The sequence below is a fragment of the Pongo abelii genome, chromosome 16 (assembly GCF_028885655.2).
Source record: "Pongo abelii isolate AG06213 chromosome 16, NHGRI_mPonAbe1-v2.0_pri, whole genome shotgun sequence".
NCBI lineage: Eukaryota > Metazoa > Chordata > Mammalia > Primates > Hominidae > Pongo > Pongo abelii.
Window position 1 is genome coordinate 76,690,570 of NC_072001.2, and position 26,833 is coordinate 76,717,402.

The 26,833-nt window shown below is 36.5% G+C and overlaps 1 protein-coding gene across 2 annotated transcripts in view; it reads left to right on the top strand.

The window, feature by feature from the left end:
- The window catches only part of REC114 (REC114 meiotic recombination protein), a 137,572-nt gene that overhangs the window by 43,450 nt on the left and 67,289 nt on the right, over positions 1-26,833 (top strand). For both annotated transcript variants that reach the window (XM_054531655.1, XM_002825645.4), the window contains one exon: positions 18,523-18,612. In XM_054531655.1, coding sequence (XP_054387630.1) covers positions 18,523-18,612 — 90 coding nt within the window. The remainder of the gene's footprint in view (positions 1-18,522; positions 18,613-26,833) is intronic.

Below are 26,833 nucleotides of genomic sequence, written 5' to 3' on the forward strand. Positions count from 1 at the left end.
AGTCTCATGTGAATTTTTTATTTTAAAAATATGTGGTACCTGCAGTAAAAAAAGAGGTTAGGTAAAGCATAAAAATATATTATTGTGGAGGATAGAGTCATTCTAGTTGTTTTTTCTTTAGGGAACTTTCGAATTCAATCTTGGTTGAACCTATTTTGAGTTCTTTGAATTTTTCTGATTATGGGAGAATCTGTTCTCCTGGTACTGTTCTCTATAGCTGTTTACAGAGAAAACGTTCATCACAATGGCTGTATATGCTGAGACAAAAATATCAACTCAAGAGAAAAAATGAATAGTACAACAAGACTCCTAAGACTTGAAGTCCTAGTTGAGAGGGAAGATCAATTGTGAGACAGAAAGAATGTTATATATAAAATATCTAATATATTTTATAGAATAATATACTTCATTATGTATACTGATTTGATTTACTTCTTTGAATGGAATTAATCTTGTTAAAAGACACTATCTAGAGATAAACACAATTTGGAAGCAAATAAACTTAGTAAAACACACACATGCACACTGAAAACCCAATGGTTTAGAGCTATGCTACCCAGCCCTTAATGTGCATAGAAATCATCTGGGGGTTTTGTTAAAAATGCAAAATCTGACTCAGTCAGAATAGGTCTGGTATGGGGAATGAGATTCTAGTTCTAACAAGCTCCCACGTGACACAGATGCTGTTGGTTAAAGGACCACACTTTGAGAAGCAGGAGTTTAGAATATCTTGAATGAAATGATAGCCATATCGTAAAATTGATAAAATGAATTTATAGAGTTATGAGGTAAGGCAATCAGATTCATAATGACTATGCAAATGTTTTATTAATAGGGTTAATATTTAAGCCATCTGTCGTCATTTAAGTGGAATGAGCAAATGTTAGTTCCTTACATCTGTTGGCTCAGCCTTTCTGAAAAGATATAATAACAGATTGGTCCATTTTATGTATTTTATGTCTGAATATAATTTAGTCTACTAATAAGTAGACTAATTTGAAAGGTGATGTTAATTGCAGGTTGCTTTTAAAGTTTTACCATGTTTTTCACATTTCAAGGATTTCTCAGACATGCCCTAATTGGTTGAACCTGACAACTTCTTAGATTTTTTTTTTTTTCCTTTCAAAGGGAAAAAAAATCCTTTTTTATAGGAGGAACTTAAAATAATTGCCCTACTTAGAAATTAAGAAATAGAATTGAAGTTTGTATTTGAAATGAACTTTTAAATGTGGATTCAACATAAGATATATTTTGGATCTTCTCAACAGTGTTCTTTTTTCTTTTGTATTCCTAGTGCCTACATAATACCAAGTATATGATAGGTGCTCAGTAAATGTTTGAATGTATGGTGTGGTAATTTTCCTTATGATAATGTGATAATTGCTAAATGATAGCTATTATTTATCATTTGCTTTGGTATATTTTTTACAGGAGCCCTATGAAGCAAGTATTATTATACCCATTTTATAGATAAGTGAACTGAAACTCAGGTTCAGTGGCTTTCCTAGGAATACAAAGATAAGTTGAAAAGAAAGAATTTAGACCCTTCTTTTCTCGTCTCTAAAATCTGTGCTTCTAAGCTCTATGCTGTTTGCCTTAAAAGTATTAATATCTTATATGGAGTGTAGCAATTCAATTATGTGGAAGAAGAATTTTGAGATTAACACACAGGATAAAATTGACAAAAATAACAGTTTTTTTTTGTTTTTAAGGAAAATTTAAAATAGTAAAATAGTTCTTTGTATGCTTGATAATTTTTTATTGCAGGCCTAATGTTGTGAATTTTACTTTGTTGGGTACAGGGTATTTTTGTATTTCTGTATTTCTAAGCATTTTTTTTTTTTTCCAGGTAAGTTATTTGGAAACAGTTTGATCCTTTCAAGTTTTGCTTTTAAGCTTTGTCAGCTGGGACCAGAGTGGCTGGGACTAGGGCTGCTTTTTCCCACTTCTGAGGCAAAGCTCTTGAGTATTCTACTCAATGTAAATTGTTTTCTCTACTAAGAACAGGCACTATTCCCTGTCCTGTGTGAGCTCTGGGGATTATTCCCTTAAATTCTTTCAGGTGGTCCTTTCCCCGCCCTCTGGCAGTTTCCTTACGCATATATATATATATATATGTTGCTCAGTACTCAGCTGAAGCAGAGGAGGAGGTTCTGCAAGTGTCTGGAGTTCTCTGTTTGTACAGGTCTCTCTTTGGTATTTTGTCTTGCAAACTGTAGCTGCACTGACCTCCTAGGACTCGAAGCTTCATCTCAACTCAATGAGACCTCACCAGGCTCTGCCTGGATTTATCATCCTTGCACTCTGACCTGGAAACTCGCGCCAAGAAGTAACCTGGGGCAGTGGTAAGGGCTCACTTCCTTCATTTTCTGTCATTTCTCAGTCAATAGGTATTTATTACTTGATACCTATTGACTTGAGAGCTGTTGATTCCTTTGATTTGTTCAGTTTTTTATTTCAGTTAGGAGGTATGAAATAACCTGTTAAGGAGGTACTTGTTAATTCCTCTTGGCCAGAAGAGGAAGTCCATAGTGAGTCTTTTGATTCAGTTCCACTTTGTTTTTCTACTGCAGGTCATCAAACAAAGCATTATTAAATTATCTGCTAAGTACTTGACATTCAACTAGGCATTAGAGATGCTATGGAACTGTGTGCTTCACACAGTTTTAAAATATTATGTTACTTGAGTACGGGATTCAAGGATAGGTGGGGCTTGATCACTGGAGCCAAGATTCCTCCTGGTGAGCAGACAACTTTCGTCAGTCTTTTGGGGTGCTTCTTGAAAATACGGCTTCATTGTTCCTGTGCTAGGCCTACTGAATCAACTTCTGGGGTGGCTCTCTAATTGATTCTATGAGTTGTAATCAGTCTTCATGGCCCAATTCTGAAGAAAGGGTGGTAGGGAAGAGGGGACAGTTGACAAAGTGGTACTGATACTATATGGAACTTTCAATTTACAAAGTATTTTCATAAATGTCTTTCCATTTAATTCTTACATTAAGACTTCCTGGGTCTCATTACCATCTTATAGACGAAAAGCTGAGGCCTAATTAGGGTTAATAGTTTGCCAAAGGGTAACATAGGAAGTGGAAGAACCAATTCTAAAACTCAGATTTTCCTCAAGCCATTGCTTCTTCTGCCATACACTGACACTTACTACATTAGTTATCTTCTCATATGCAGATGTAGGAGTATCATGAAGAGTTATTATTCTTTCATGTAGCATGCTTTTTTTGAAGAGTTAACAGGTAATATTGTGTATTAGGATTAAGATACGCTTTGAGTGACATGTAACAGTGGATTAAATGAGATGAAAGTTTATGATTTCCCACATAAAAGTCCACAGCTGGTGTGGCACTATAGTGATAGGTACTGAGGCTCCTTCTTTGTTCTCTGCTGTACATGGCCACGGTCTCACAGTCTGAGATAGAATCAGTATCCCAGACAGCTTGTGGAGGAGGGGATAAAGAAATGGACAAAGGTATATGATTGCTGTCTCTTAAGGAAGTTTCCTGTAAGCCACCACGACACTTTCCTAGAACACAGTGGCCAGAACTTAGACCTGTGGCCATCCTAGCTGCACGGGCAGCTGGTGTATATGGTCTGTATTCCACAAGTTCATATGTCTAGCTAAAAAACTAAGAGTTCTATTACCCCATAAGAAGGAAAAATGGATATTGGAGGGTAACTGGCAGTCTGCCACACAGTTCTCTTCTGAATCTAGAGACTGCTAAGAAATGAAGACTTATTCTTTGAGTCCCTGGTTGGAATAACAAAAACAACTATTTAATGAGTAATTTTTGTATGTTAATACCTAGAACACTGCTTGGCAGATGCCCCCAAAATATTAATTGAAGGAATGAAGGCCAGACATTCTGCTAAGCATCTGATCTCACATACCATTTAATCTTTCAGATGATCGTATAAGGTAGTAGTACAATTTTTATTTTACATTTTACAGATGCGATAATTAAGTATACTTTTTCTTTTTCTTTCTTTTTTTTTTTTTTTGGAGACAAGAGTCTCACTCTGGCTGTCAGACTGGAGTACAGTGGTGCAATCTTGGCTCACCACAGTCTCCACCTCGCAGGGTCAAGCGATTTTCCTGCCCCAGCCTCCTGAGTAGCTGAGATTACAGTTGCCTGCCACTACCGCCCGGCTAATTTTTGTGTTTTTTTCAGTAGAGACGGTTTTACCATGTTGGCCAGGCTGTTTTTGAGCTCCTGACCTCAAATGATCCACCCGCCTTGGCCTCCCAAAGTGTTGGGATTACAGGCATGAGCCACCGCGCCCGGCCCTAATTAAATATGCTTCTAAATGGCAAAACTGGAATTTGATCCTAGCTGTAATTCCAGATATTGTCTTTTGTAAAATAGTAGTCGTTAGTGCTGTTCACCAAATATGCTCAGATTGTATATTCCTGGGCTCTTGAAGTTAAGTTTTTTATATGACTGGTTTTGGCCAATGAAATGTGAGCAGAACCAACTGTCATGGACAGAAGCTTTAAGAGCCAGTGCATGATTCATCTTATCTTTTTCTTTGCCAGTGTTGCAGATATTGGCTTCTCTCTTAGCCTAGGTCCTACAGTGAAAACATAGGCGGTGTGAGGTAGAGTATGAAGACAGATAGAATAAGGGTGGATAGGTAATGTAAGTGAGAAATAAACCTTTGCTTTTGGGGGTTGTTAATTTCTGCAGCATACTGTAAGCTACACCTGACTGATATGGAAATTTTTTTTACTTTTGGTTATGTTTAATTGAATTATGTCATGTACATTGTAGAGTGCATGGGCTTTTGAGGAAGAACCTTATAACTGATGTTCTAACACTTCTTTTCTATGACAAAATTATTAGTTGTTCCAAAGCATTAGTTTATAAATGTTTCCAACTTGGGACCAGTCTTTGTTCTCTTTCTTCAGTAAACAAAATCTTAATTTTATTGTGTAACAGACATAGTTTTCATAGAGGCTATGGCTTGTTTATGAAACATGATTTAAGGTAGAATTTATTTGGACAAATAACTGAAGTTTTTTTCAGCTTAGTGGTTTAAGGAGTCTAAGAAGTTACAGTTTAGAATGAGGCCCAAGAGTATTAAAATTCATTCATTTTTAGGATTTATTCTCTACCTACTATGTGCCAGACACTATGCAAGGCTCTGTTTAGAGGTGGTTAAAGCATCTCTACTCAAAGAGCTAGCCAATTAAGTTCAAGTACCTGCTTATTTCAATATAGGGTGTTTTTGACTTCACAAATGACAGCACTGTATCTGAGAAATAAAGTAAGGTGTTTCCTTAACTCAAATTTGAAATATAATTTGAATATTGGAACTGTTATGAGCTTAAGTGGGCTTTGTGAATGAATAGAAGAGCATGCCTATGAAGATACCAAAGGTGAGTGTGAGAGTTGCAGAGACCTAGGATAGGTTTGATAATGGAAAGTACCACTTTCTGGTATAGTTAGTGATTTTTATCAGATTTAGTAGTCTGGGAAATGTTTAAAGGATATTTTAAACATGTTGGAGAAATGTTGTGGGAGTATTTGTTATAGAAATAACCAGAGTAGCCTTGACTGGTAATTTCAAAGACATAAGGAACTTATTCTTCTGTTACATGGAAAGTGTTTTGAGTAAATGTAGTCTATTTATGGCTACTGATAGAGGTGATCAAGTTAATTCTAGTAACTAGGTTTAAAAAGACTGGATAATTTCATGATCAATAATCTTAGGGATATGTGGTAAAAGTAGGGGAATTACATCTCATGCTTTGATACATGAGATAATTTTTGTACATTATAAAAGAAAAAATTCTCTCTATATATATGATTACTTTTTTTGGTGGTGGGAAGGTGTGCGTGTTATTGCTATTGTATTTTTTTTATCGTTACAGTTAAAACTTTGTATTTCTGTGAAACACCAAAAAACGCTGAATTTTATTGTTTGGTAATTGGTATTTGGCAGGACCACTTTTATTAGCATAATACACTCTACAAGTTTGTTGAAATAATTTATGAGACTCTTGCTACCAAGAGTCAGTGGGAAGGCAGTTGATAGCCTACTTAGCAATTTTGCACATTTTTCATATTTTATAGTTCATAAAATAGCAACTTGAGCCAATATATAAAGCTGTGACACTTTTTGAGGGGTCTTAAAAGCAGAAAACAAAACCCTTAATCTAGCACATAGTTTAATTCATCACAATCTGAATAATAATACTATTTTCACCTTTCATGTAGATATAATTTAGGGTAAGTACATTTGGAATACTTTTCTGTATTTTCATACTCTTTTCACTTTTTTCTACCTGATGTTAGATTTTTCTTATAGTACTGACTTGCACAAACAAACACATGCATGTAAATTTTGAGAAGATTCGCTGTTTAACCAATATGTAGGTTGTGCTATTGTTATTTAACTGATGTATAAGCTTGTGATAGGGAGGTTCCAAATAAAGCTGTGTGTGCTGCTGTGTTGATGGAAACATACTGCCATAGGCGGAGGTCATGTTGATGTCAATGTTAATCTACGTTTAGATTGGCAACTGAAACGAAGAGAAGATATAAACTTTATGTATGTTCTCTGTGACCCCTTAACATTAATGTCTTGTGTTATGATTTGGTCATTAGAGATAACATTTTTCTTTTTCTTTTTTCTTTTTTTTTTTTTTTTTAAAAAGACAAAGAGTCTTACTCTGTCACCCAGGCTGGAGTGCAGTGGTGTGATCTCGGCTCACTGCAACCTTTGCCGCCCAAGTTCAAGCAATTCTCCTGCCTCAGCCTCCTTAGTAGCTGGGATTACAGGCACCTGCCACCATGCCCGGCTAATTTTTGTATTTTTTGTAGAGATGGGGTTTCACCATCTTGGCCAGACTGGTCTTGAACTCCTGCCCTTGTGATCCACCCACCTCAGCCTCCCAAAATTCTGGGATTACAGGTGTGAGCCATTGCGCCCAGCCAACATTTTTCTTTAAGCTTTCCATATTGTGTTAATGTGAACATGCCAGTAGCATAAAGTTATCAGTCATTAAAGGTATTTCCCAAGGGCCAGAAATAAGCAATTTTTTTTCTCAGATACCTGGATTATGTTAGGTGTTATGATATTGGAATGTCTCGGTAGAATTAGGACATTATATTCAAATCCTAAATACAGTATCGTTATCCTTTGTGGTAAGCTGAATGCTTTTCTTAACCTTGATTCTACCTAGTCAACAAGGAACATGGAAGCCTCTAACAATTTGTATTTTAAAGCATTTCAAGCATAATCAAAGGTAGACAGAATAATATAGCGATACACGTATGCATCATCTAGCTTTAAGAATTACCAACTCGGGCCAGGTGCGGTGGCTCACGCCTATAATCCCAGAACTTTGGGAGGCCAAGGCGGGCGGATCATGAGGTCAGGAGATCGAGACCATCCTGGCTAACACGGTGAAACCCCATCTCCACTAAAAATACAAAAAATTAGCCGGGCGTGGTAGCGGGCGCCTGTAGTCCCAGCTACTCAAGAGGCTGAGGCAGGAGAATGGCGTGGACCTGGGAGGCAGAGCTTGCCCTGAGTCGAGATCGTGCCACTGCACTCCAGCCTGGGCAACAGAGTGAGACTCCGTCTCAAAAAAAAAAAAAAAAAAATTACCACTTAAAGCTAGTCTAATTTCATCTATACCCTATCCACTTCCTTCTCATCATGTTATTTTGAAGCAAATCCCAGACATGATATCATTTCATCAGTAATTATTTCCGTTCATACCTCTAAAGAAAAAGGACTTTAAAAAAGCATAACCATAATACCCCAAAATTAACAATTCTGTAATATTATCAGTGTTCAAATTTCAAGTAGTCTTATAAGTGTCAATTCTTTTAAACATGGCCAAAAATTGTGATTGATTGGTGTATCTTTTAATTTTTAGGTTTCCCTGCAGTATTTCCCTGACCTCACCTCTCTCTCTTCCTGCGGTTTAAGAAATCAGGTTGTTCTACAGTTTCTCAGTCTGGATTTTGCTGACCACCATCTCTGTGGTGCAGTTTAATGTGATCCTTTGTGCTCTGTATTTCTTGTGAACTGGTCATTGAATCTAGAGGCTTTGTCAAATTCAGGTTGGATTTTCTTGTATTTTCTTTATGTATCATCTGGACTATTTCTGTAAAGAAAAACATCCCCTTATCTATTAGAGGTTACCCGGTGGTTGGTTTTTATAGCAGAGCTAGGATAAATTCTTGATTCTTTCTCTTCATTTACCACTTAAAAAATGAGTTAAGCTGGGTGCTGTGGTTCACACCTGTAATTCTAGCACTTTGGGAGGCCCAGGTGGGTGAATCACTTGAGGTCAAGAGTTTGAGACCAGCTTGGCCGACATAGTGAAACCCTGTCTCTACTAAAAATACAAAACTTAGCTGGGTATGGTGGTGCATGTCTGTAGTCCCAGCTACTTGGGAGGCTGAGGCAGGAGAATCACTTGAACCCACGAGACAGAGGTTTCAGTGAGCCAAGATCGTGCCACTGCACTCCAGCCTGGGTGACAGGAAAAGGAAAAAAAAAAAAAGAATTGGTTCCCTAGGCTTCTTCGGTGTTGAAGGAGGATGTTTTTAACTAGAAACTTTTAAGATCTTCTTCTATCCGTGGAATTCAGGAATTTAATCAGGATATGTCTAGTTATTGATTTTTTTAAAACCCCCATCCCCATTAATGCCTGGAACTTAAACCCTTTCTATCTTCAGTCTCACTTCTTTCTGCAGTTGTAGAATATTTCATTCTATTATTTTTTCAATCGGTTCCTTTCCTCAGTCTTTTTTTCTCCCTCTACTTTAGCCCCTCTCACTAACATTTTTTCTCCTGGATCTGAATCTTTGCTCCATGTATCTTATATTGTTACACATGATTTCTTTCTCCTAGTTTTGCTCTATTTTTCTCCTACTTGCTCTTTTAAGCTATTAATTTGGCCTCAATAGTGTCCATCCAGTTCTTCAATTAGCTATTGAATTTTTGTATTCATAAAATAGTTTTAGCTTCAAGAATCTTCTTAAGTGTGAATAATAATTATATTTATCATTATTTAATAAGAAATATAGAAATATATATTTATTATTATTATAGTTATTATTTGGTTCAAGCTGTTGTCAGTCTCCTCTAGCAGCTTGTTCCCCCGGGAGCCTCGTGTTTTGGGTTTTCTGTTGTTCTTCATTGTTTTAGCTCATTGGGTATGTAGCTATTTTCCTTTGTCTAACTTATGGGTCTTTTCACTCCTGGGTCTCACCTCCAAGAGTGGACACTTTAAGTGGTGAGTGTTAGGAAATGCAGAAGTCACGGTGCTGTGGGCCTCCTGTAGAGAAGTAGGAAGGACTCAGTTAAGTTGGCCAACTCCTTTGTGACTCCTTGGAGGTTGAGAGACCGCTAGGAACTTGAGAGCACATAGTCTGGTCTGCGCATCTTCATGAGGTCCACCAATTTCTAGGGACTAGGCTCTCACAAGAACTGCAGCATTGTCTTTGCCTCAGGGCCCCTTGCTTAGTACCTCCTTTCTCCTGTAGGGGGAAAACATCCTACTAGCTCTTTTTTTGTGGACCCTGAGACCTCAGTCCACCCTTCTGGCTCTCTTGGATGATGATGCCTTTTTTTTTTTTTTTTTTTAGATGGAGTCTTGCTGTGTTGCCCAGTCTGGAGTGCAATGGTGCAATCTCAGCTCACTGCAACCTCTGCCTCCCAGGTTCAAGAGATTCACCTGCCTCAGCCTCCTGAGTAGCTGGGATTACAGGCACCTACCACCACGCCCAGCTAATTTTTGTATTTTTAGTAGAAACGGGGTTTTGCCATCTCGGCCAGACTGGTTTCGAACTCCTGACCTCATGTGATCTGCCTGCTTCAGCCTCCCAAAGTGCTGGGCTTACAGGTGTGAGTCACTGTCCCCTGCCAGATGCTGGTCTTAATAATTGCTTAAGGAAAAGTAATTGGCATTTGGATTGAATTTGGAAAGAGAAGACTTCAGGGATGCAATGAAGTCTTGAACCCCTTGGAAGTTCTTAAAATGGATATTTTCTAACTATATGAGCACATTATGTAGACCTTTTGGATGAGGGATTGCAACAGACATCTGAAAAATCATAAGCCTGGAATTCTCCTCCCCCAGATATCTGGTTAACTTTCATACCTTTGGTCTTTGCTCAAGCCTCACCTTCTCAGATGCCTACCTTAACCTCTCTATATTGTAACCTGTGTCCTGTCTTTGCACTTTGATTCCACTTGCCCTGTTCTATTTCTTCCCTAGCTCTTAGCATTATCTCATATACTAGATAATTTTTTTATTTGCTATGTTCAGTGATGTGCCTAGGACATCTGACACCTAGAATGAATATTTTTTTAACATCTTCTTCCCCTGAATGATGAAATTATTTTCAGAAATAATCATTAAGTTAAATGAAAAATATTATGCAGCAGACGTTTTCTCTTACTGAGTTTTGTTGTAATAATTATGCCAAATAAGAAAAATACAGTATAAGGCAGGGAAAAAATCCACAACTATTTAGCCCATTGTTTTTATTTTATTTTATGTTATTTTATTTTATTTTATTTTGAGACGGAGTCTCGCTCTGTCACCCAGGCTGGAGTGCAGTGGCGCAATCTCAGCTCATTGCAACCTCCGCCTCCCGGGTTCAAGCGATTCTTCTGCCTCAGCTTCCTGAGTAGCTGGGACTACAGGCGCGCACCACCACGCCTGGCTAATTTTTTCATTTTTTTAGTAGAGACGGGGTTTCACCAGTTGGTCAGGCTGGCCTCAATCTCCTGACCTCATGATCCGCCCACCTCGGCCTCCCAAAGGGCTGGGATTACAGGCATGAGCCACTGCGCCCGGCCACCAATTGTTTTTATATCTAGTTAATTGTTTGAACTTGGATTCTGTAGTTACAGACTGATATTTTATGTAATTGTTCATTAACTAATAAGTGAAGTTTTTTTTAAGTAAAACTAAGCATTTCCAGCTGGGTTCGGTGGCTCATGCCTGTGATCCCAGCACTTTGGGAGTCCGAGGCAGGTGGATCACGAGGTCAGGAGTTTGAGACCAGCCTGGCCAACATGGTGAAACCCCATCTCTACCAAAAATACAAAAAATTAGCCGACTGTGGTGGTATGCACCTGTAATCCCAGCTACTCAGGAGGCTGAGGCAGGAGAATCACTTGAACCTGGGAGGCAGAGGTTGCAGTGAGCCAAGATGGTGCCACTGCACTCTAGCCTGGGCGACAGAGCAAGACTCCCTCTGGGGGAAGGAAAACAACAACAACAACAAAAAAAACCTAAGCGTTTCCAAAAGGTACAATTTACGCAACTATTAATAAAATTGCTGATATGTTTTATCCCCTCTTAATGTTCTTTAGTTTCAAAACAATTTGAAGATAATAAATTTCAATGTTAAAGATATTCAAATTTAGTAAAATACTTTGTGAACTAAAATTTGCACTTATTAAGTTGCGTCTTGCTATTTCCACTTGTAACAGTGTTTTAAATTTTAGACAAATACCAAAATGTCCCATAAAAATGACAGAATTGGAGTGCCTCAAGTTGTTTCTTGGTCTTTACAATCACTGTGCTCTCTTTGTTTTATTTTGAATCTATCATTTAAATGCACAAGAATGTAGTACCACAGGGATGGAAAAGCCAACTGCATCCTAAGAAAGGGTTGGAATTAAGAACTTCATGTTGAGCAGCCTTCAGGTTTAACAAAGCCTGGTGCACTGCTTTTGAAACAAATATATGTGCCTAAGTTTGCATGGATGGGGGTTAGCTGTAACTGGGAGTTTCCCCAATTAACTTATATGTAGACAACAATTTAAGAATAAATAACAAATCTGATATTTTGAAGCTTACATATATATAATTTAAACTCAGCAGTAACTGCAGTAATTATTTGGAACTTAGACCAACAAAATGTTTTTTTAGGAAGGAGTATTTTTATCACTGACATTGATTAGAATTACTGGCACATGGTGGTAATAAACTGATTTTAGTCAGCTTTTTAATTGTTTATAAATTCTCTCCAGACCAAGCATTCCTTTATTGCCAGCACCTGCAGTGTACCGCGCCCAACATCCCACCTTTGGTATGTCACTAATTATATTTGTTGTTTATTGTCTGTACCCTTGCTCTGCATCACCATGTCACACTTGCTCCATTAGGATGAGGATCTGTGATTTGTTCAGTGATACTGCAATCATATATTTGTTGAATGAAGAAATGAATTAATGAAGTTCAAGTTCAGAGACTTTCTATGTCTTTTTTCTTCTCCAAATTATAAGGCGGATCAGTACATAGTGGATACTTTGCGATTGTTAACTCACTGACTTAAATGCTTGGCATATAGTCTCTTTGGACTCTTGCATTTCTTGGAAAATTTGGAATTTTGATTGGGATTGGATAGATCAACTTGGAGAATTAGCGTCTGTACTAATTTCTTACTGCTGCTGTAACAAGCTATAAACTTAGTGGCTTAAAACAATGCAAACATTAGCTTATAGTTCTAGAGGTCAGAAATTTGAAATGGGTTTATTGAGCTAAAATCAAGGTGTCAGGAGGACTGCATTCCTTCTGGAGGCTCAAGAATCCTTTTTTTTTTTTTTTCCTGGCCTTCTCTAACACGTAGAGGTTGCCTGCATTCCTTAGTTTGTTACCCACCTTCCATCCTCAATGCCAGCAATCACATTCCTTCTGACTCTTTCTGCCTCCCTCTTTCCCTTATAAGGATGCTTCTGATTACAATAGGTTCACCTGGATAATTCAGGGCTATCTCTCCAGCTCGAGATATTTTAACTTAATCACATATGCAAAATCCTTTTGCTATGTAAGATAACATATTACAGGTTCCAGGTATTAGAACATAGATATCTTTAGGGGGACCATTGTTCTGCCTATTACAGCATTTTAATAATATTAAATCTTCCTATCTGTGAACAAAATATTTCTCTCCATATATTTAAGTGTTCTTAAATTTCTCTCAATTTTCAATGTGCTGGTCGTCTTTTGTCATATTTATACCTTAGTATTTTATATTTTTGATATTGTAAATTTTGATGCTTTTAAAATTTCAGGTTCTAGTTCTTCATTAGTGTATGTAAATACAATTGGTTTTTATTTATTGATCTTCTATTCTGTAACCTTTCTAAAATTCACTTATTAGTTCTAGTAAAATCAACTGGATTTTCTACATAGATGATCATGTTGTCTGTGAATAAAGACAGTTTTACTTCTTTCCAATCTGGATGCTTTTTCATTCTTTTTCCTGTCTGATTACAGTGGTAAGAACTTCCGGTAACAATGTTGAATAGAAGTGGTGAAAGTGGACATCTTGTCTTGTTTCTTATCTTAGGGAGAAAGCTTTCAGTATGAAGTTAACTGTAGTTTTTTTTTTTTTTTTTTTTTTTAAATATAGATGCCCTTTATCAGCTTGAGGAAGTTACTTCTATTCCTGGTTTGCTGAGTTTTAAAATCAGGAATAGATGTTGGATTTTGTGAAATGTTTTTTCTACATTCTCTCATATTGAGGTGATCATATGGTTTTTCTTTTTTAATATGTTAACATGGTGAATTCCTTTGAGTTCACAATATTTCTGATTTCCCTTTTAATTTCTTATTTACCCATGAGTAAATAAGAATATTTGGGGTTTTTTTTCAGGGACCTTTCTGTTATTGATTTCTAATTTAATTCATCTGTGCTCAGGTAACATTCTCTTAAATCAACCAGAACTTGTTCTGTGGCTTAGAATATAGTCTTGGTGAATGCTCTGTGTATACTTGAGAAGAATGTGTTTTGTGTTGGTGTTAGATGGAGTGTTCAATAAATGTCGATCAATCATGTTGGTTGACAGTTGCTCAAGTATATACTTGGTGATTTGCTATGTGCTTTTTCTATCAGTTATTGAGAGAGGGGTATTAAAATCTGACTGTAATTGTGAACTTGTCTATTTCCCCTTACAGTTCTATCACTTACTGCTTCGTGTATTTTTAAGCTCTGTATTGGAGGAATACATGTTTGGGATGATTATCTTTCTTGATTAATTGACCCTTTTATTATTTGAAATGACCTTCTTTATAACCTTTTGATATCCTTGTCTAATATTAATAAAACCACTCCAGTTTTTATTTTTTATTTTTATCTTTTTCGTGAGTCTCACTGTGTTACCCAGGCCTCTGGGTGTAGTGTGCAGAGTGCAGTGGTGCAATCATAGCTTACAGCAGCCTCGAACTCCTGAGCTCAAGTGATTCTTCTGCTTCAGCCTTCCAAGCAGCTGGGACTACAGGTGTGTACCACCATGCCTGGATAATTTTTAAATTTTCTGTAGAGATTGAGTCTTGCCATGTTGCCCAGGCTGATCTCAAATTCCTGGCCTTAGGCAAGCCTTAGACTCTTTTTTTTTTTTTTTTTTTTAAGACTCCCTCTCCCTCTGTTGCCCAGGCTGGAGTGCAGTGGCATGATCTTGGCTCACTGCAAGCTCCACCTCCCGGGTTCACGCCATTCTCCTGCCTCAGCCTCCCGAGTAGCTGGGACTACAGGTGCCCACCACCATGCCCAGCTAATTTTTTGTATTTTTAGTAGAGATGGGGTTTCACCGTGTTAGCCAGGGCAAGCCTGTGCTGAGATTGTAGGAGTGAGCCACTGTGCCTGGCCTTACTCCAGCTTTCTTTTGACTAGCATTAGCTTGGTATATATTTTTTCTATCCTTTTGTTTTTAACCTGTTTGTTTTTACATTTAAAGTGCATTTCTTTGTAGGCAGCATATAGCTTGTTTTGTCTTTTTATCCAATCTGACAACCTCTGCCTTTAATTGAGGTGTTTACATTTAAATGTACTATTATATTTAATATGATTATTGATAGGGTTTGGTTTAAGTCTGTTATCTTGCTATTTGTTTTATAATTTTTCCATCTGTTCTTTGTTCCCTTTTAATTTTGATCCTGCCTTTCGTTTGGATTAATTGAATATTGTTTATCAATATAATCCCATTTATCAGTTATCTTTGAAAGATATTTAGATAAAATTTTTATGTATTTGCCCATGTAATTACTATTTCCAGCACTCTTCATTCTTTTGTGGAGATCTTAGTTTTTATCTGGTATCATTTTCTTTCTTCCTGAAGGACTTCCTTTCACATTTCTTTCAGTGCAGATCTGCTGGTGAAGAATTCTTTCTGAAGACATCTTTATTTCCTTTGAAAATTTTGCATTTTAATATGGTGCCTTCATTTAAAAGTTCATATTTACTTAACCATCCAACAAAATATTGGGTGTCTATTGTGTGCCAGGTACTATCCTAGGCATTTGAATGTAACAGTGTCCAAAACGGGGAAAAAAATCTCTATCTTCATGGAGCTTAATTTCTGCTCAGGGAAGACTGGTAACAAGTAAATATAACAAAGTGGTAAGAGCTATGGATAAAAATAAAGCTGGAGAAGGGAATAGGAGTAGTGTGGTTTAGGTAACATGGGGGAGTTTTCAGATGGATGGTTAGGAAAAGTTTTACCTGAAAACATGATATTTAAGCCAAGGTTTGAAGATGGAGTGAGTCATGTGGTATCTAGGAGAAGAGAATTTCAGATAGAACAGCAATTGTAAAAGCCCTGAGGTTTATAATAATCAGTGTGCCTAGTGGGTTTGGGGAGCAGGAAGGAGGCTAGTGTGGCTGATCAGAGTGCACAGTGGGTGGGTGCTAGAGGACCAGAGCCAGAGAGGCAGTGGAGGGCCAAGACCATCGAGTGCGTTGCAGGAGCTTCTGAATGAGATAGGGAGCTACTGCAGGGCTGTAAGCTGGAAATGACATGATCTGACTTACATTTTTAAAGGATCACTCTGGCTACTGTATTGATAATAAACTCTGTGTTGGAGAAGGGAAGCAAGAGCAGAAATGGAAAAGCCAGTTAGGAGATTATTATAATAATCCAACTAGAGAGAATGATAATTTAGACAAGACCTGTAAGAAGTGGTTGAATTATGGATATTTTGAAGATAGACATGAAGGATTTGCTGATGGATTGGATATGGGTGTGAGAAAAGGAGTCAAGAATGATTCCATGGTTTAGCCAAAGAAATGGAAGGAAAGAATTAATTTCTTCAGTGTTGCATATAGAAACCTGAAAAAGAAGAAAATTATTTTCTGAGATGAAAATATTGTGGTGTCAAATGTCTACAACAGCCTAGCACAGGGTAGGTACTTTGTAAATGAATGAGAAGGTTAGGAGTTCAAGTTAGGGACTGTTAATTTTGAGATAACTATTAAACCTTTACATGGAGATGTTGATTGGGTGATAAAATGTAGCAATTTGGAGGGCAAGAGAGTAGTCTAAACTGGGGCTCTCCTGGAAGTTGTTGGCCACAATTTGAAAAAAATAAAATAATTTGGGAAAAATAGAAATCTTTTATAATGAGTGTTTCTATCCAACAAGAGACATATGTAAGAATGTTCATAACAGTATTATTTGTAGTGAACCTAAACTGGAAAAAATACCCATCAGCAAAAAAAAAAAAAAAGGGGGGGGTGGTATCATCATAGAATATATTCAAGAATAATGAAAATGAATACACATGCAACAACATTGATGAAGCCAAATGTCAAATAGTTCTTTAAGATTCCACTCATATAATTAAAACTAAAGTATAGTGTTAGAAGTCAGGATGGGAGATTATTTTAAGGGAAAAAGAAGCAGATGGTGATTTTAAGACGGCAAACACTAGAGGACCTTCTGGAAATCTGGTAATGTTCTATTTCTTCATCTGGGTGATGTGTTTGCTTTGTCATCGTTCATTGAGCTGTACACTTATATTTTGGATGCTTTTTGGTATATATATTACATTTCTTAAAACAAAACATTAAAGTATCATGTTAACACATTGCCTTCCAAAGAATTCATTGACCAGACTGTAGTTGTGAAAGCTGTACTTGACTCCTAGCTATGCTTTTGGTTCTAACCAGTCATAAAACACACAGGATAATTCATTTAAACTGTGACAGGAAGAGTGTTGTGCCACTGACCAAGTTCCAAATACTGGGAAAGAGGGAGAATTACAACCACTGAAGGAATTAGTGCAGGTCTTATCGTATCCCCTTTGATATCTAAAATGTTATTCACTTTTTAAGTTTGGAATTTAAAATGAATTAGAGAAAACACAGTAGAAATCTTGGATTTAAATATAGCATTAAAACTCCAAACCCCACATATGAAACTGTAAGAGCATTATTAGTAGAATGCAGTAACCTCATAAAAACATATCTAAGTTGAATTAGGTATGTGTTAATTATTTTGAACTTTGGGCATTAAGATGAGTCTATAACTTATCTTATTGTTTATATAAGGATGTTTACCTTACGGTGTTTATTAAGGATATGAAAGCCACCTATATAGTATAGTCATTTAAGACCCAGATCCCACTCTAATATATCTATCAGTCATGTCCTTCCTGACATTTTGATTTAATTTCTTTGGTTCCTCACTACATCTCAATAGGTTGGAACTATAGATCAAATCTAACAAGATAAAATATAATGGGGCTAATCCAAGGTTTTATGTTTAGGTTCAAGATGAATAAAGGGAAGTATGATTTACCAACATAGGTAATGAAGTGTCAGGAGGTTATATTGATTTAAAATCAAACTCTTCAGTGTACTACCCTCTCAAAAAGTTAATGTGATTATAGGCAACACTATTGCAAGTAATGGGAGATAATTAGACTACACCAAGCAGATTATGGTAAGTTTATGGCACCATATTTTAAGAGTGACACTGACAAACTAGAGCTCATCCAAAGGAAAGCACCAGATGTTAAGGGGTTATGAAAAATGGATGGCTGGGTGTGATGGCTCACGCCTGTAATCCCACCACTTTGGGAGGCTGAGGTGGGCAGATACTTGAGGTCAGGAGCTCGAGACCAGCCTGACCAACATGGTGAAACCCCAACTCCACTAAAAATACAAAAATTAACCGGGCATAGTGGCGCATGCCTGTAATCCCAGCTACTCATAAGGCTGAGGCAGGAGGATCGCTTGAACACAGGAGGCAGAGGTTGCTGTGAGCCGAGATCATACCATTGCACTCCAGCCTGGGCAACAAGAGCAAAACTCTGTCTCAAAAAAAAAAAAAAAAAAAATTGATTACATGGCTGAAGAAATTGAGACTGTGAAGTCTTACAGCAACTCTGTAAGATGCTATCTCCATTTTACAGAAAGAATACTGAGGCTCAGAGAGAATAAATTATTTATTAAAATGTAACTAAAAAGTGGTTGGCTCAGGACCCACAACTCATGATTCTTAATCTGATATTCTTTGTTTCAAAATATTGGCTTTTAATTTTATTTTTTTAAAAGTCTGGCTGTTAGCTTATATATATGGAGAAACTTAAAGTTGTAAGGGAAGGGTTACAGATTAAATGAATGGAAAAGCAAAGAGAATGCTCAGAGTAGAAAGATCAATATGAGAAAACAGCTTGGTCATCAGTATTATAATTTTATCAGTTACAGAAATGTATTATCTTTTACATATTTTTCTCTCTCTTTCAAGGTTTTTGATTCCAATGAAGAATCTGGATATCTTCTTCTCACCATAGTTATATCAGGTCATTTCTTCATTTTCCAAGGACAGACACTACTGGTAGGTTTTATGCATAATAGTTTAATATGGAAATACATCTTTGTCTTCTTAGCTTTACGTGAATTTTTGTATCCTCAAGCTTCTTCAGTCCCACTAAAATTCAACAAGGTTAACACATTAAGCATTTATCGAATGTGCCATAACAGTGGGAAATACAGAAACGTACTGAATATTGCCTGCCCTAAAGGGGTTTAGGATTTTGTTGGGAGTCAGAGTGGATCAAAAGATTGAAATTAACCAGTATGATAAAAGGCTCTGTAGTAAGGGAGATTGAGTTAAGATAGGCTTGTTAACAGAGACAAGTGCGGAGGGTTTTCCAGATAGGGAAAACAGCATATGCAGAGGGATAGGTTTGCAGAAATAAAGAAAACAAAAAGGTGTTATTGTTAATTGATAGAGTCCTCTATAAAACTCTAATTTTATGGTGATGCATGTGTTCTTTATTCTGAATATATGTACACTTTAGGAAATTTTGGAATGAAGAAATAAGAAAATAAGAATCAACTTGGTTGAAAGTTTAGGTTTTATTTGGTACATAGAAACCAAATGAAAGAAAAAAAACAATTGGTAACTTCCAATCAAAGGAATTGTACAAGAAAGGAACATATAATGGAAAGTTATTATATCATTTAGCTGTGAATGGGGTCTACATTGACATAAATTCATACAACAAATATTTACTATCTACATGGGCATAATTTAACAAATATTTATTGAGTAATTGTATATGCTAGGCATTTTAGGGGATGCTAGGGATATAGCAGTGAACAGTGAAGACAGAAATCCCTTTCATTATGGGCTATCATCATTCTAGTGGGGGAAAAACAGCAATAAGCAAATAGGTCAAATACATTTAAAAGACATTAATTTTTTTTGGATCACTTACATGTTCTATCATAATATGGTAGGATCTCACATGTGTATATTGTGATGATTCATCTTTCCGCTTAAATATACCCTCCTCATTGAATGTGAGATGACCTGCAAAGTCATCTTTGTATTCCTTGTGACTTTTAAAACTGCAGCATGAGTTGTACTATTTTGCTTTATCTGCTACTGTCAGGGTCTGCATCAGTTGCAAGAGATAAGGTTTCTTCAGCTGCTAATGAGTATTGCAAATGGCAGACTTGAAGAATACCTAGTGCACAGCTAGTTCTCCCTGCCAATATCAGGGGTCTTTGCTGAATGGTGACATTAATGCAGTTTGGCTTCCTCAGGCATAAGAGACCACCCCATACTGTGTCTCTGCTCCATCTTTTTGCCCCAGTGGTGACTATTATGAACAAATGGATAGAAATTTCTTTGTATCACACATAGAATGATTTTTGCACTGTAGTCACAAAACCAAGTTTATCAAATTCCAAGATACCCACTACTGAGAAATGTAAGGATAACTCTGCAATTTGGTGCACGTTGCATATACAGTCATGTGTCTCATCACAACATATTAGTCAAGAGAGGACCACAGATATGATAGTGATCCCATTAGATTATAAGGGGGCTGAAAAATTCCTATCACCTGTGACGTCTTGATGATACTGGCCCTTGTAGGCATAGGCTAATGTGCATGTTTGTGTCTTAATTTTTAACAAAAGGTTTTTAAAATACAATAATTTTAAAAATGTAAAAATAGAAAAAATGTTGTATATGTTTTAAGTTATTGTAAAACGGTCCAAATGTTTTTTAAAATTTTTTTGAAGTTTATAATGTAAAAATGTTACAGTAACATTTTTACAGTAAGCTAAGGTTAATTTGTGATTGAAGAAAGATACTTTTTAAAATAAATTTATTTATAAAAAATAGTCATTAAGGAAATGCAAATTAAAACCACCATGAGATAACACTGCACACTTATTAGGATAGTTAACTGAGTGTACAGTGTTTATAAAGTCTACAGTAGTGTACAGTAATGTCCTAGGCCATCACATTCATTCACCACTCACTCACTCACCCAGAGCAATTTTCACCTTGCAAACTACATTCATGGTAAGTGCCCTATACAGGTGTAATGTTTACTCTACCTTCTCTATGCTTAGATATACACATATTTAGCATTGTGTTAGTGTTACAGTTGCCTACAGTGTTCAGTACAGTACCATGCTGTACAGGTTTGTAGCCTAGGAGCAATAGCCTATTCCACATGGCCTAGGAATGTAGTAGGCTGTACCATCGAGGTTTGCATAAGTATACTCTATGATAGTCACACAATGACAAGATCACCTAATGACACATTTCTTAGAACATATCCCCATTGTTAAGTGACATATGACTATACATATATAACTTAAACATTGTAATTTGTTTAATCTTTTTAAAAATTATTTTTAAAAATCACTTTTATTGAGGTATAATTTACATAAAATTCACTGACTTTAAGTGTTCAATTTGATGTGTTTTAATAAATCTATATAGTCATGTAACCATCACCACAATCATGATACAGAACATTTCAATTAACCCAATTTCCTTGTGCCTCTTTGCAGTGAGGTTCTCTGCCCACCTTCAGCACCTAGAAACCATTGATCTGCTTTCTGTCACTCTAGTTTTGCCTTTTTTAAAATAATTTTTATTTATATATATCTTTAATTGACAGATAAAATTGTATATATTTACTGTATACATTATTTTGAAGTATATATACATTGTAAAATGACTAAATCTAGCTAATTAACATATGTGTTACCTCACTGTAGTTTTGCCTTTTCTAGAATTCATGTAATGGAATCATATGATATGTAGTCTTTTCAGTTGGGCTTCTTCCATTCAGTATAATTTGGGATTCATCTCTGTTGTTCCATGTTATCAGTAGTTGATTCCTTTTCATTAATGAAGAATATTCCGTTGCATAGGTAAACCTATTTTGCTTATCCATTCAACTTTTGATAGACATTGGGGTGGTTTTCATCTTTTCAGCTGTTATAAATAACACTACTGAATATTTGTATACGAGCCTTTGGGCATGTTTTCATTTTTCATCGTTAAATGTCCAAGAGAAGAACCACTGAGTCATATGGAGTGTCTGTGTTTAACTTTATAGGAAACTGCAAAACTGTTTTCCAAAGTTGCATTCTCATAAGCGACATATGAGGGTTCCACATGTTCCACATCCTCACCAACACTTGGTATTGTCAGTCTTTTTAATTTTAACTATCCTAATAAGTGTGTAGTATTATCTCATGGTGGTTTTAATTTGCATTTCTTTAGTGACTAATACTGTTGAGCATCTTTTCATGTATTTGCCATTTGTATGTCTCATTGGTGATGTGTCTGTTCGTGTCTTTTAACCATTGAGTTGTTTGCCTTCTTATAATCGAATTAAGAATTCTTACTCTGGTTACAGCTCTTTTATCAGAAACGTGTTCTTCGAATATTTCTACCAGTTTATAGCTTACCTTTTCATTTCTTTGTGTCTTTTGAAGAGCAGAAGTTAAAAATTTTGAAGTTCAATATTTTTTTCTCTTATGGTTTATCCTTTTTGTATATTACTTAGGAAGTTTTTACCTATGCCAAGATTGCAAAGTCGTTTTTTTTTTTTTGAGTCAGGATCTTCCTCTGTTACCTAGGCTGGAGTACAGTGGTGTGATCACAGCTCACTGCAGCCTTGACCTCCCAGGCTCAAGTACTCCTCCCATCTCAGCCTCCTGAGTAGCTGGGACTGTAGGCATACACCACCATGCCTGGCTAATTTGTTATAGTTTTTGTAGAGACAGGATCTCACTATGTTGCCTAGGCTGCTCTCAAACTCCCAGACTCAGGCGATCCTCTCACCTCAGCTTCCCAAAGTGTTGGGATTATAGGCATGAGCCACTGTGCCTGGCTGCAAAGATTTTTAAAAATGTTTTCTTCTAGAAGTTTTATGCTTTCAGCTCTTATATTTAGGCCTCTAGTTCATTATGAATTTTTTTAATATTAATATTTTTTATTTTTATTTCATGTAGTGGTCCTTCTTTCCCACAATTAAAGCAATGTGGTATTGATAAAAATTACTATATTATGGAATGTAATCATGGATCTTAGGCAATTTACTTCTGGAACCATTGAATTAATTTTAATATATGGTGACAGTTAAGAATTTGGGTTTATTGGCCGGGCGTGGTGGCTCATGCCTGTAATTCCAGCATTTTGTGAGGCCAAGGTGGGTGGATCACTTGAGGTCAGGAGTTCGAGACCAGCCTGGCCAACATGGTGAAATGCCATCTCTACTAAAAATATAAAAACTAGCCTGGCGTGGTGGTGGGTGCCTGTAATCCCAGCTACTCGGGAGGCTGAGGTGGGAGAATTGCTTGAACCCAGGAGACAGGTTGCAGTGAGACGACACGGTGCCACTGCATGCACTCCAGCCTCGGTGACAGAGTAAGACTCTGTCTCAAAAAAAAAAAAAAAAAAAAAGAATTTGGGTTTATTTTTTGCACGTGGATATCAATTATTTTAGTACCATTAATTGAAAAGGCTAGCTTTCCCTCATTGAATTACCTGGGTATCATTGTTGAAAATTAATTTGCTAAGTATGTGTTAGTCTATTTCTGGACTCTTTTTTGTTCTGTTGATCTATATGTCTATCCTTACTCCAATAACACTGTCTTCTGCTTTGTTGTAATTTTTTAAATCAGGTAGTTTAATTCTTCCAACTGTGTTCTTTTTCAAAGTTATTTTGACTATTATAGGTCATTTGCATTTCCATATAAATTTTAGAATGACGTTTCCTACAGAAAAGCTTGCTGGGATTTTGATGGGACTGATTTGAATCTATAAATCAATTTGAGAAGAATTGACTTCTTTTACCATCGTCTAACTAGTAAGCATATTTAAAACTCTCCATTTATTGATTTCTCTCATCAATGTTTTGTAGTTTTCACAATACAGGTCTTGCACATACTTTGTTAAATTTATCCACAAGTATTTCATATTTTTTATGTTCTTGTAGGTAGGATTTTAAAATTTCAATGTCTAATAGTTTGTTGCTGATGTTTAGAAACATAATTGATTTTTAAATATTGACCTTGTATCCTGTGATCTTGCTAAACTCATTAGTTCTGCAGCTTTTTTGTAAATTCTTTAGGGTTTTCTACATATGTGGTCTGTGTTCTGTAAATAAAGATGTTTTACATTCTTCCTTTCAATGTGTATACTCTCCCTGCCCGCCTCACCCGCTTCCCACAGATTATGCTGGCTAGGATGTCCTTTTCAATGTTGAATAGCAAGGGTGAGAGTTGATGTCCTTCCCTTGTTTCCCCATCTTAGGGGGAAAGCATTTAGTCTTTTCACCATTAAATATAATGTTAGCTGTAGGTTTTTTTTGTAGATCCAATTCATAAAACCAAGGAAGTTCCCTTCTATTCCTAGTTTGCTAAGGGACTTGTTTTTTCCCTTTGAGCTTCTGGTATTTATCTATTTTTAAATAAAAATTATATATATTAGTATACATATAATTAAGGTATACAATGTAATGTTTTGATATACATTGTAAAACAATGACCGTAGTCAAACTAATTAACATATCATTACCTCACAATTACCATTTTATATATGTATGGTGAGAATACTTAAGATCTATTCTAGCAGATTTCAAATATACAATATAGTGCTATTATCTATACTTATGCTGTACATTAGATCTCTAGAATGTATTCATCCTATATAACTGAAGCTTCACACCCTTTGACCAACATCTCCTCATTTTCTCTACCTTCCCTGGCCCACCCCTAGTAACCACTATTCTATTCTCTGCTTCTATGAATTTTACTATTTTAGATCTCATATATAAGTGAGATCATGTAATTTTTGTGTGTGTCTGGCTTATTTCACTTAGCATAATGTATTCCAGGTTCATCCATGTTGTTGAAAATGGTAGGCTGCCTTCTTTTTTAAGGCTGAATAATATTCATGTGTGTATATGTACCTATATACATAACAATTTTTTATCTACTTATCCACTGATAGACACTTAGGTTATTTCTGTATCTTGACTATTGTTAATAATGCTGCAGTGAATGTGGAGTACAGATACCTCTTCAAAATACTAATTTCATTTCCTTTGGATATATACCTGGAAGTGGAATTTCTGGATCATATGGTAATTCTATTTATAATTTTTTGAGGAAACTCCATACTATTTCCCAAAATGGCTATATCAATTTACATTATCACCAACATTGTACAAGGATTCCTTTTTCTGCATATCCTCACCAATACTTCTTGTTTTCTGTCTCTTTAATAGTAGCCATCCTAAGAAGTATGAGGGGATAATGTCATTGTGGTATTAATTTGCATTTCCCTGATGATTAGTAATGTTGAACACTTTTTCTTATACCTGTTGGCCATTTATATGTTATTTGTGGAAAATGCTTATTCAGGTCCTTTGCTAATTTTTATTTTTTATTTTTTGAAATGGAGTTTCGTTCTTGTCACCCAGGCTGAATAATAAATAAATTATTTAAATAAACAAATTTATTATTTAAAATAAATTTTAAATTTTATAATAAAAATTTTCAATTACTGAATCAACCTTTATTGTAGAAGTATTTGATTTTTAAAATTATGTACATATGTAAGTGTGATAAAAATAAGAATATATATTTAAAATATATTTTGCCCCCTAAATTACAGAATAATTTTCATCAGTTCATGCCATTTATTCATAATCTTTCTTGGCCTCCACAAAAAGCAACACATAGAAGAGCAAACACATTTGGCTTATACGCATTTATAACACGTGTAATTTTATGTTGGTATTACATTTACACACCCTCTCCTCATACTAATCTGGGTCATCATACATTTTTAGAACTTTTTTTTGAGACGGAGTCTCACTCTTTTGCCCAGGCTGGGATGCAGTGGTGTGAGCTCAGCTTACTGCAACCTCCGCCTCCTGGGTTCAAGCAATTCTCCTGCCTCAGTCTTCTGAGTAGCTGGGATTACAGGTGCCCACCACCACGCCCAGCTAACTTTTGTATTTTTAGTGGAGACAGGGTTTCACCATGTTGGCCAGGCTGGTCTCGAACTCCTGACCTCAGGTGATCTACCCACCTCGGCCTCCCAAAGTGCTGGGATTACAGGCCACTGCACCTGGCCTTAGAACTTTTTTTTCATAAAAGGTAGAGACAGGACAGCCATGGAAAGTTTTAGCCATTTCTGTCTTAGTACAATAATTCAATCACTGGCATAGATCTAAATATCATATATTTATATTTTCAAAGTTGTGTGGAAGCTGCATCCACAAAACCCCTCCAAAAAGTAGTAACAGCCTAGTAACAGCTTCACGTATGTGATATGTTTATGTAAATCTCAAAACAGGTCAACAAGGTTTTGGGCTTTCTGCTTGGTCCTGGGAAGTTATTTAAATTTAATTTCCCTTAACCATCATAGGTATTTGATTGCCACTCCCTGTGAGATCCATGGGAACTTAATGCTTCAGATTAAACTGCATGCATGGTATCTAGTAATACTACAGATTTCCATCTTGCTTGTTCATATAGCACCTGTATTCAACTGGGGGCATCACTGCCAGAGGGCTCCATGGAGACCTACCACTAGACTGTTCTATTGTCATTTATGTCAAAGGGTTAGTATAGCAAGAAGGCTGAGATATCTTGACCCCATCCTCAGTTTACCTTGGGCTTGGGCTCAACTGACTTCCCCTTGCTAGTCTTGAAAGTTTGAATAGATTCTCCCTTGGCCGTTTTGGGCTTCATTTTTTTTTTTTCTAATTGTGGTAAATACACTTAACATAAAATTTACCATCTTAACTCCCTTTTTTTTTTTTTTTTTTGAGGCGGAGTCTCACTCTGTCACCTAGGCTGGAGTGCAGTGGAATGGTCTTGGCTCACTGCAACCTCTGCCTCCCGGGTTCAAGCAAGGAACCTAAGCCTCCTGAGTAGCTGGAATTACAGCTGCGCACCACCGCGCCAGGCTAATTTTTGTATTTTTAGTAGAGATGGGGTTTCACCATGTTGGTCAGGCTGGTCTCGAACTCCTGACCTTGTGATCCACCCACCTCGGCCTCCCAAAGTGCTGGGATTACAGGCGTGAGCCACTGCGCCTGGCCTATCTTAACCATTTTTAAGTGTACATGTCAGTGACATTAAGTACATTCATATCATCATGCCACCATCAGCACCATTTATCTCCAGAACTCTTCATCTTGCAAAACGAAAACTCTGTACCCATTAAACAACTGCCCATTATTTTTCCCCCAAGCCCTTGGTAACCACCATTCTACTTT